Below are 11,408 nucleotides of genomic sequence, written 5' to 3' on the forward strand. Positions count from 1 at the left end.
GCTGAGTCACACATTTACAAAGAGCATCCACAGTGCTTCCTCTCTTACTTCTGTTTCACCCCAGTACAGCCATACACTCTGCTGAAGTCAGTCAGTGTACAGCATTTTGTGGTCGTACATTTTGATGCCTGACACGCTTTTGAAATGCTTGCTGATAGCAGTAGAGGGGGGGATTAAGGGGAAATCCTCATCCACAAGAGCCTGCAGAAGTTTGAACTTCAGATCATAACGTGTTTTAAGCTCCAGGGACGGTGTTTAAATTCTGTTTTAGGTATTTCACAAATGCACGGTAATGAATGAAAGGAGTAAGAGAGCTGTTTTATATCGGTATATACTGTAAAATCAAGGAGACTTTGCATTTCTTTTTTGGTACTACATCTTGAGTGATTGCCAAGAAGTCAATTCCCCCAAGGAACAGCACTGTGCTTCACGTTTCATTTTCTCACTGTACTAAAGCAGAGATCTGCCCGGGCCAATCAGCAAAATAAGAAAGAACAGAATATTCATCTGAGGATGCAGCTGCTGCTAAGTCCTGTTCTTTTTACGACCTCATTGAACTAAAAATAATGTGGGCTGCAATGGATGTTGCAACAGCCATAGTCAGGCTTTCCTGGTAGGTTAAATGGGAAAGTGTATTAAGTATGCAGTTGCCACACATAAGACAAATGGTATTATATAAACCTTAGCTGCTGTTTTTCTGTGAAGTGTCAAGTGTGGGTTTGTTTTTTTTTTGCTGTTTGTTTTTTCCTACCACTGAAATTTATTATTTTTTGGTGTAAAAGAGGTATAGCAGTGAGTAAGGACATTGTTTAGTGGGGAAGTATTGGTGGTAGGTGGGTGGTTGCACTAGATGGTCTTGGAGGTCTTTTCCAGCCTTGGTCATTCTGTTATTTTAGATTTTGAGTACCTTAAAAGTTGTTCATAAATTAAATATCTGATTAGCTTAAAATTACATCGGAATTCTGAACGCTTTGCCAACCTTTTGCTTCCAAAATAGGATTTGTATTTCTATTTCAATTCTGTGTCACTGTGTGGATAACATTATATAGATTAATACCAATGACAGGATTTTTGTCCAAGAAAGATTTGGTTTTGCAGAATAGTTTCCATTCCTTTGTGTATTACATCAGCCAAAAAGATGGCAAGAGTAATTAATTCACACAGTAAAGAAAACAGACAAAATTCCTAAATAACTTGCACATCTGGCAGCAGGGTTACAATTGAGGTGATGGGTAGAAGAGAAAGGGAGGAGGATGTGCCGAAAATAGAGGCTATCATCAGATCAGCAAAAGCAGATTGTGTAATTTGCTGATGGCAGCGGGTTTTCTGTATTCTGTAGGTCAGCCCAGTGGGTGCTTTCTGTCTTCTGCAGCAGCAATATTTAATAAGAGGCGAGACTGTATGGCCATAGGACTATACAGCAATGAAGCTTAATGAGTGCTGCATTTCTCTATTTTTCTTAATGTAGGTGAAATCAGACATGCTCAGTATGATCCTCAGTTCAAAACACAGAATTGTAGAATGGCCTGGGTTGAAAAGGACCACAGTGATCTTCAGTTTCAACCCCCTGCTGTGTGCAGGGTCACCAGCCAGCAGACCAGGCTGCCCAGAGCCACATCCAGCCTGGCCTTGAATGCCTCCAGGGATGGGGCATCCACAGCCTCCTTGGCAACCTGTTCCAGTGTGTCACCACTGGAAATAAAAAAACTTGTCCTCATATGAAGTTGGATGCTGATTTTCTCTGCCAGCTAGAACCAAGAACTAGATCAGGATGACTCTTGTGGTCCTAGCAGCTCACTTTCCCATTTGGGTCTGATGTTACCCAGATTATAACCCAAACAGCTCTAAAAAGCAGCCTTCCTTTTGTGACTTTAAAGTGTTCTCCCTCACTTCTGTTATTTAAAGTTGCATCTCTCCCGAAATGTTTTTGAGAAGGAAACCAAAATCTTCTTTCTTCTTTCCCCAGGCGATATGAGACTCAACCAGTCTGTGCTGATCTTCAGGGCAAAATTCTGCAGTGTTATCAGCAACATGCTCAGGAGACCCTCAGCTGCTCTGCACTGGCTAGCCAGTACCTGCATTGTGTCAATCATGCCAAACAGGTGAGTGTAGGAGTCTTGCTATTAGAGTAATTATAGAAGGCAAAAAAATAAGAGGAAACAGATTATCCAATTAGTCCCTTGTACATGTTAAGCAGTACTGTTCCCTGCGTGTTTGTTCTCACAAGCTCTGTGGTGTCCTCTTTCAATTTACTTAAATAATAGGGTTTCCATCTCTTCCCTTGGGAAACCATTGTTTAGTGTAGGAGCTAACACTGTTGGCAGATGTTTCCTGGTATCTGCAGGTTTAGCAGTCAAACAAGGGGATTAAACTAAGTGGTACTATTTGTCATAAATACCACCACTTTCAGTAACAAATTAATGGATGTCTCAAACTAGATTGCTCACCAGCTGGAAGTCTTGATTTCTTTTAAGTTAAGTATTCAGGGTCTAATGCTGACGTTTGCCTGCTCTTTCCCCGTTTACATTCAGTTTGCTACTCTACATGTTGCTACGTTAGATTATAAGCATATATGCTTCATTAGGGCAGCAGAGGGGAAATGACAGTACTATATAAATGTTCCAGTTAAAAGAAGCCAACGTTTCTAAAGATTATTCTTTTTAATCAGCTTGAATCTTTCAAATACAGACATGCATGTGTTGATTTCAGTTGTGTTCTTAAAGAAGCCATTTGGAAACATGCTTATAGGCCACATAAAATCACAGAATCAGAAAACGGCCTGGGTTGAAAGAGACCACAGTGATCACCTAGTTTCAACCCCCTGCTATGTGCCAGGTCACCAACCACCAGACCAGGCTGCCTACAGCCACATCCAGCCTGGCCTTGAATGTCTTCAGGGATGGGGCATCCACAGCCTCCTTAGGCAACCTGTTCCACTGCGTCATCACCCTCTGTGTGAAAAACTTCCTCCTAATATCTAACCTAAAGATGTAGGTAGAAAGTAGTTAAAGAAGTCTGTTAATCTTTGTTTCTGATAAAATCTATGAGTTAATATTTGAGCGTGTGAAAATCATAGAATTGTAGAACCATTAAGTTTGGAAAAAGACCACTGAGATGATCCAGTCCAACTGTCAACCCATTCCCACCATGCCCACTAAATCATATCCCTCAGTGCCACTCCTCTGCATTTCTTGAACACCTCCATGGACAGTGACTCCACCACCTCCCTGGGCAGCCTGTGCCAATGCCTCACCACTCTTTATGAGAAGAAATTTTTCCTAATACCCAACCTGAACCTCCCCTGACACAGTTCAAGGCTATTACCTCTTATCTTACCACTGCTACCTGGGAAAAGAGGCTAACCCCTATCTCACTAGAAAGAATTTGGCTGTCATCATTCACTCTGACCTTTCTGCAGTTAAACTCATGCAGTCTTGCTCCAGTACCGCTCGAGATCTTCCTAGAGTTAATGCTTCTCTCGGTTTAAGTGCTCTGTAAATTTTGGTGGGAGACAACAGTTGCAGTGCTAACGCTGTTTCTGCACTCTGCAGCACTTAATTCATTTGTGGGGTGCTATTATTGTAATTCTTTGTTTATATAGTTAGCGTGCTCCTGTCTGAATGGGCAGCCTGGCAGTGCTGGATGACAAGCTCAGCAGCTGCAGGTCGTTCTGTGAATGTGCTGCAATGCAGGATGAGGACAATTTGTGGGGCTGCCCGAGCAGCTCTGAAATCATCTCATGATATTAAACCTTGTTATCATCAGTAGAAACTTTGACCCAAGAGGATACCTGTGATAAAGTATAAAAATCAATGAGATCAACCTGTCCCTTTCAGATTTACCTCCTTCGTTACATCCTTGGATATTTCTCCTGCACACTTGTTAATGCACTTTAATGCACTCAGCTCCTGTGCTCCTTCACTGCCTTTAGAACTCTACAGCCTACTGCATCTCTCTGCTCATAAAAATCTTTCCTGATGTCATAGCCTGAGGGTCTCCTTTCTAAAGCTCCATGCTCACACACCCAGGTGTGAGAGGTGCAGTGGGTTTTGCCCAGGTCCCTTCCTACCATGTCAAGCAAGTGTTGATGTTTATATGTATTATTTTCAAAGCTTTCACTTAGTGTGATTTTTTATTTCAAAATCCAGTGTGAAGTTTCTAGAAAAATTATTTTTTGAGACATTCTAGAATCACAGAATCATAGAATGGCCTGGGTTGAAAAGGACCCAATGATCATTCAGTTTCAACCCCCTTCTGTGTGCAGGGTCACCAACCAGCAGACCAGGCTGCCCAGAGCCACATCCAGCCTGGCCTCGAATGCCTCCAGGGATCCAGAGGCATCCACAACCTCCTTGGGCAACCTGTTCCAGTGTGTCACCACCCTCTGTGTGGAAAGCTTCCTCCTAATATCTGATCTAAACCTCCCCTGTCTCAGTTTAAAACGATTCCTCCTTGTCCTATCTCTATCCAACCTCGTAAACAGTCGTACCCCCTTCTTAGAAGAAGAAAATAAAGGCTAGTAAATTATATTAGGTCGCTGTGTAGTTGGCATCTCTGATGCTTGCGTCATCTGGAAAAGTCATTTACTGAATTTATAATTCTATGCTATTTTTAACAGGAACTGTAGATTTTAATTAATTATACGTGTTTAAGCTATAACTGAAGTTTATATCTGGTAGGAATGTTTTCAGAAGGCTATGATGAGGGCGAATTAATTCATGTTCAGAAGGTGCAGGAAAAGGAAATTGCATAAATCTGAGCATTAAGTTTCGGAGTCCTTTTAAACACCTTTTTTTGTTGAAGATCTTCAGCCGAGCCTGTCAAGGAGTTAAAAGTGTTTCCTAAATGCTTCTTATTCTCTTCCACACGTGGTTCAAGATGAGAATTCAGAGGTTTCTCTCTTATGATAACAGAGAAAGAGGAGCCTTTTATGATGGAAATATTTGCAAGCAGAAATGATTGTTTCTCATAACGAACATCAGTCCTCTAGAGCTCATCCTCCATGTGTTGCAGCTGTAATTGTAATTATTTTTACTCGCTGATTGCCTGGAAGTCCAGACAAGCAGTTACTTTGAAATAATTGCCAAACACCGCTATAGAATACTGCAGAATTACCTATTATGTCTGCTTGGTCGGAAGACAGAAGAGCAGGATAAATAGCAGATTCAGAAATGAAAAAGTTAACTGACATTGGCTACAAGAAACAAACAAAGAAGAAAATTTGCTAGAGGGAATAGACCAAGATATTGAAAACCAAATAAGTTAACTAATCCGATTTCCTGGCGGTGAGTCTGGGCACTTGTGCTCAGGCTGAGCACACTCTGTGCTTTTCATAAATTGAATTTATTGACTCCTCTTTCTTTCCTATCTTGCTTATAATTATCTCACCCTCTCTTCTGTATGCTCCTTATTTCTCATCCTGTCTGTAATCTCATGTCTCTATCTGTCCTTTTCTCCCCTTGTTAGAAAGTCCCAGAGAGCTGTTAATTCAGAGGAGTTTGACACATTGCTGTATCTTCAGTTTAAATCTTCTCCCAAAGTCATGAGAAGCTAGTGAGATAAATTAAGCTCTATTATTAATGTTTGTATTTTATTATAATAGAAGCAGAGAGAAAAACTGCTTAATGGAGCCATTAAAGGGAAGACATTAGGATTGTCTGTGCCATGGATTTGTGTTCCCACTGCTGAAGGATCTCCAGCTATTGCAGCATCTGCAGTAATACGGACCATCCACTGGCATTTGTATTGCTTGTCCTAATCTACTTCTTACTGATGTGGTCAATGTGGCTGTTGAATACTCGAGCAACAGGGAGTCCTAATTCCTATATGGAAACACAACAGCAGCATAGCTTGATGACATCTGTGCAATATTTTCCTATTAGACCTCTTATTTCACAGAGGTGCAAGTATCTGCAGGCGGGTTAGGTCCAAAAGTACTCGAAGGAATGATAACAACAGCTGCTGTTGTCTGACAGTCTGGCTACAAAATGCTGTCCTTCAGCCTCTTCAGCCTTGTAACCATTACTTTAAGTTGTAGGACAGAGTGGTCCTCAATCACGCATCCTCGTCAGAGTAACCATTTCATTCAGCCTCATTCTCCAGTATTTTCACTAGGTACTGTCTACTGCCTAATGGAAGGGTATGTAAAATGAGCGTGGCTGTGAACTGAAACGCAATAAAAAGACACTGTCTTTTGTGGACACCATTTAGCACTACCTTGATTAAATGATGTTAATTATGAGAGGTTTAGACCACGTTCCCTTCACACCTGCATTGATGTCATGGAAAAAAAAATAATCAAGGAAATAATGTAAATACGTGAAGTAATTAAATGCTGTGGGCAGAAATATGCACCCAGTGAACAAATACCTGTGATTTCTTTCCCTAGGACACTAAATGAAAGAAAAGTAACAGCATTTTTTTTCTGCTCTTTCGGGAATTTCCAGTGTTAATTTATGCAGTGATAAATTTACCCCACATTGATGTTCAGCCCAGCAATGGCTTGGAGCAAGTTTCTGCATTACCGCTGCAAAAGGAGACTTCCAGTAGAAATAGCCTTCATCAGTTCTACAGAAATCTCTGAGGGGATCCTGTCAGTAAACTGAGATGGAGGATTTTCTTAATTAATACAAGTTTCCCCTATCTTTGTTTATAAAAGCAGTGAGGGAGCCTAAAACTGATTCCTTTTATTCTGTTAGAATGAACCTCTCTATCATGAGTTCTGGGTATTATTTGTGAACAGAGACGTTCAGCATCTTTCCATGTGCTCACTGTTGACTCCTTGGGCTGTATCTTCATCCTTCTCACAGTAACACTGCTTGATACAGTTGAGTGTTTCTCCATATGATTTTTGGAAAGGCTGTGAGGATTTAAATCATAGAATGATTAAGGTTGCAAAAGACATCCAGTCCAACTACTGACCCATGCTCACCATGACCCCACGCACCACATCCACCCTTTTCTTGAACACCTCCAGGAATGATGACCACCGCCTCCTGGGCAGCCAGATCGAATGCATTAACATTCCTTCTGGGAAGAAACATTTCATAATATCCAATCTGAACCCTGGCACAACTTCAACCTATTGCCTCTCATCCTGAAAAGACAACACATTTCCATTCCCTTTTTTTGCTAATTTTCCTGAGCTCTAACTTCTAAGACTCCGTGCTGTGCAGATCGGCAGAGAATGTTCCCAGTCTGGCCAGATAGTGTTCCAGTATTTGAGTCAGCTATTTGTAGGTCTCCTGTGAGATTTCAAAGTTCACATTTGGGCCTTTTCCTGACAGAAGCCCAAAACATTGTCAGACCCCTTCCTATCGTTTTTCAGAAGGAGATTCATAATTTCTTCCCTATTTTTTGGATACTGAAGGCAAGAACAGTAGATTGCTTTGGTCAACTTCATAGCCCACCAATGAGTGTAGATGATCTCTAGCATGCTAGATCCTGCTTTCTATTCTGTTCTAGATATGTGGTATCTGTACATCTGCTCATTTCTAAAGACCCTTCATTTATGGTTCATGACAGTAGGAAACTCTTTATACAGCTCTGCATATTATCCCTGCAAGTCTGTGTTTTCACAGTAGAGGCCAGGACTTCTGAATGGAGTCAAGACCCTGTAGCAGAGCTTGCTGGTGTGGCAGTAGGAATAATTCTTGGAGTACTTGACAGATCTATCCTTTTAGCTCTGGGTGGCCCGACTGTGCACAGGAGGTGAATAATGAAGTGAAAGTTCAGTGCGACATGTTCAGACTATCAAGATTATGATGATGACTCGGAATATAGGAAGAGTGTAGGTAGGGGACATACTTAGTGCTGTGTGACTTCGGGATATATTTCCTCCAGTATGTAACTGCTGGGAACAGGATTTATCTTACTGTAAGGTCAGACATTTTAATTTCCTTAATAGCCATAGCATGACTGGAGCTATGATAGCATTAAGATGGATGAATAGGAATCGTTCCTGCAGCTCTTCAGTCCTCCAAATGTCTGACTTGTTGAGCCCTCAAATAGCTCCATTCTGCCTCTGTGACTTGTCTCTGCAATGACATGCATGTTAACAATGGTTCTTTTTTTGTATTTTAATTGGAAAAAAAAAAATTGCAAATCCCAAATTCCGTGGGTTTCTGGAATAACTTTGAATTATTGAAACACGTGTTTCTCCCTCTCTCTTCCCTCCCCTCTGACCATTTTCTCAGCAGAGCATGCTTGGGAGAGGAGGATAAAGGCATTGTCCAAATCAAGCACAAGACCATCAACTCTAATTTCAGCAGAAGAGCATTTTTTCCCAAGAGTGATATGACAGCCCATTTACAGGGCAGACCAATAAAGAGAAGAACTGGAAGAGCCATTTCAAGAGCAGCAGCCATCACGGCTCAATCAGTGTGGCCATTTGAAAAGCCAAGACCTATATCTTATTACATCAGAAATCATACATCCGAAGACACTGTTCAGTCTTAGTAAAATCCACTTATTGGTGATTGAAGAAAGGAAAAGAAAAGAACCTCTCACTGACCTTAGAAAGGGGAAATATCCTTCAAATGCTGCTATTTCATTGCAGAATCTCCTTGAAAACTTCTCACTGTCAGAGACATGGGTATGTAACACTTGGTGTGCCGGGATGTGGCAGCGCATTGTGAGTAAGTCAGCTGCTGCTCCTCGCCGTATTTGTTGCTTATATAAAGCTTTCCTTACAGTGGATAATGACATAAATTTTACTTTAACTTATTTCGCAAATGATGTAGTCTAATGAAGTCTCTCATCAGGCCTTCTGCTGGAATGATGTTAATGATCCAACGCTTACGATTTAACACGGCCTTCATGAAATGATTCTGTTGTGCTCTTCACTCTGATAAAGTACTGATGAATATGCCTCATTCTGTACCAACAATAAATATATTTTATGAACAAAGTTGATGTTTCACTGTCTCTCTTTCCGGTTATCAGAGGCTGGTGATGTTCCTTTCGCTGTGCTGTTATGTTTTTCCAGCAGATGTTATTACAGAAGCTTTAAAGCATAGGATTTTGTGCATCACCAGCCTTGGTTTCAGGAATACTACTTACATATTACTGTTTTCTATCAAAGCAACCTAAAACGATGCCATGTGATATAGCATGTTGTCATTCATGGACTACCAGAGCTTCCTTTCTTCGGAGTACGTGGGAATGGAAGGGCATGCAGCACCCAAAACTGTGAACCTTCTTAATACAAGTAATATTTTTGGGGAGCTAAATCATATGCTTTTAATATGGGGGGGTCGGTTTCATTCATTATGTCTATTCAGATAACTACTGCAGCATTCATCTTACCAAACAATCTTAGAAAAGGCTTTTACACCGTATTAATAGTTTCAAATGAGCAATGTGTCTCGAGCCTTCTGCTGTCTATTTACCTGTTCTGTTTCTCTAATTGGCTGCGTTTGAACTGCATCCTACTGTACAACTGCGTGTGCACCTGCAAATCTCATTTGTATTCAGAATGCTGCTAGTGTTTCTCCTATCCTAATTATTGAGATGCTTGTTGAGTACTGTTTAATTAAGGGTTCTTCTTTGTTTTTAATGTTACAAAAAAAGCTAGGTTTTTTGGTTTTTTTACTTGCAAAGGTACAGTAATAGCACAAGGAAAGGAAAATCCTGGCATACAGTGTCAGGTGCCAGGTAAACTGCTTGAGAGAAATAATAGGGACATAAGTGACATGTTTACATGGTGACTTGCTGCAGTGTTTACAAATCAGCTAACTCACAAATTCTCCTTTATAATGTTCTCTTTTGTAACAGAGAGCCAAGAAGTTGGCAGATCCATCCTTGCCAGACTTAGAGTTGGCAGCAAAATATAGCATAGAGAAAAAGCAGACGTTTATAAGGCCAGATGATGCTGTAAAATCAGAAGAGCTATGTCGGGAAGGAAGGTCTCTGTTATTGCCAAATGTTTATTGGTTTCCCATACTGAAAGCCTTGAGCAATGGGAGTCAGTCTTGCTTGCTTGCTTGCTTCCAACTGTGTTTCAGGCTTCATTTGAGATGATGTGTTCTTTAAACATCTTCTGTATCATCAGTGGTGTCATCTCTCGCATGTTTCGCTTGAGCTTGGAGGATGCTGACTGCAGCAGGCAGGGTGCAGTCCTTAAAATAGTTTGCTTTGTGGACAACTTTTGCCTTTAAAGTAGAGCAATGAGACTGAGTGTTTCTGGAGTGAGTGTCAGTTTGCCACATCTTCTGCCTGTCCCATCACTCCTTCTGCATGTCTGCACTCTAATCCCTTTAATTTTCGGCTTCTTCCTCCCTCCTTCTCACTTGCTGGTGCACAAGTCATGCAGGATGCACCTCTTTTGAAAACACTTGAGATGTGGTGTTGGACATTTCAGGGAACCTACGTCTGCCTAGGATGGGGACACTTTGCATGTTTTGGACTAACTGTATAAAAAAGGGACAATACTTCATAGGGAGGACTGGTCAAAGAATCATTAAGGTTGGAAAAGACAACGTGACCCAGTTCTACCCTCAGCCCATCCCCACAATACCCACTAACCATGTCTCTCAGTGCTACATCTCCACATTTCTTGAACATCTCCATGGACACTGACTCCACCACCTCCCCGGGCAGCCTGTTCCAATCTCTCATGTCTCCTGTGAATAAATTCGTCCTAATATCCGATGTTTACCTTTCCTGGCACAGCTTATGCTGGGATGATGAAGGGATGATGCACTGTACCCATGGTAAAGAGTAATTTCAGATATTCCTGTTGGTCATTTACAAGATCAGTTGTACGTAGAAGGTTTTCAATGGAAAACCAGTACTGTAGGAGCAAAATCAAAGTTTTTCATTGTTCTTTGCTCAGTTTCTATGGAACAAGTCACAACTCTTTCAATAGTGTCAAGATAATCACTGCTATCTCATCTAATTTAGCAGTGTTGGACTCTTTTAGGTACTAGACTTCCTTTCCTCAGGAATCATGTGCATCTGAGACATCACATAGCTTTACATAGTCATTTTTTGTTTTGTTTTTAACTTGTTAAGATATCCCTGCATTACAGTTTTAAACAGATACTTGGGACTGGCTTTAACACACAAAGACTTGGGGATGGGATACATTTTACAGCACAGACTGCCTCTGCTTTGTTCTTTTTTAGATCCTGTGCCTCTTTTTGAGGGAGTTAAAAGAGGGGAGTGGAGTCTCAGGTGGACTCCATCTGATGGATTCCTGGCATCTCTCAAGCTGAAGTCTCCTACTGGAGAAGTGACCCTTGCCTTTATTGATTCTTTTCTTCTTCTTGTCCTTCATATAAACATACCTGTGCATGAAATTCAGAGATCTGCCCCAATCCACCTGGTGTCCTTTCAGTCAGATCTATAAAGCAGACAGCTCCTGGTGTTGTGAGCCACAGCTGAAGCCCTGAGTCTTTGTCACACTG

The 11,408-nt window shown here is 41.2% G+C and overlaps 1 protein-coding gene across 2 annotated transcripts in view; it reads left to right on the forward strand.

Moving 5' to 3' along the window:
- The window catches only part of CHCHD3 (coiled-coil-helix-coiled-coil-helix domain containing 3), a 165,729-nt gene extending 156,821 nt beyond the window's left edge, over positions 1 to 8,908 (forward strand). Inside the window, exons 7-8 of one of the 2 annotated variants that reach the window (XM_048933702.1) lie at positions 1,967 to 2,102; positions 8,196 to 8,908. In XM_048933702.1, coding sequence (XP_048789659.1) covers positions 1,967 to 2,102; positions 8,196 to 8,222 — 163 coding nt within the window. In that variant the 3' untranslated portion in view covers positions 8,223 to 8,908. The remainder of the gene's footprint in view (positions 1 to 1,966; positions 2,103 to 8,195) is intronic. The other variant, XM_048933787.1, reaches the window with a different exon arrangement.
- Positions 8,909 to 11,408: the final 2,500 nt, after the last annotated feature.

This window comes from Lagopus muta, chromosome 1, assembly GCF_023343835.1.
Source record: "Lagopus muta isolate bLagMut1 chromosome 1, bLagMut1 primary, whole genome shotgun sequence".
NCBI classification, from domain to species: Eukaryota; Metazoa; Chordata; class Aves; order Galliformes; family Phasianidae; genus Lagopus; species Lagopus muta.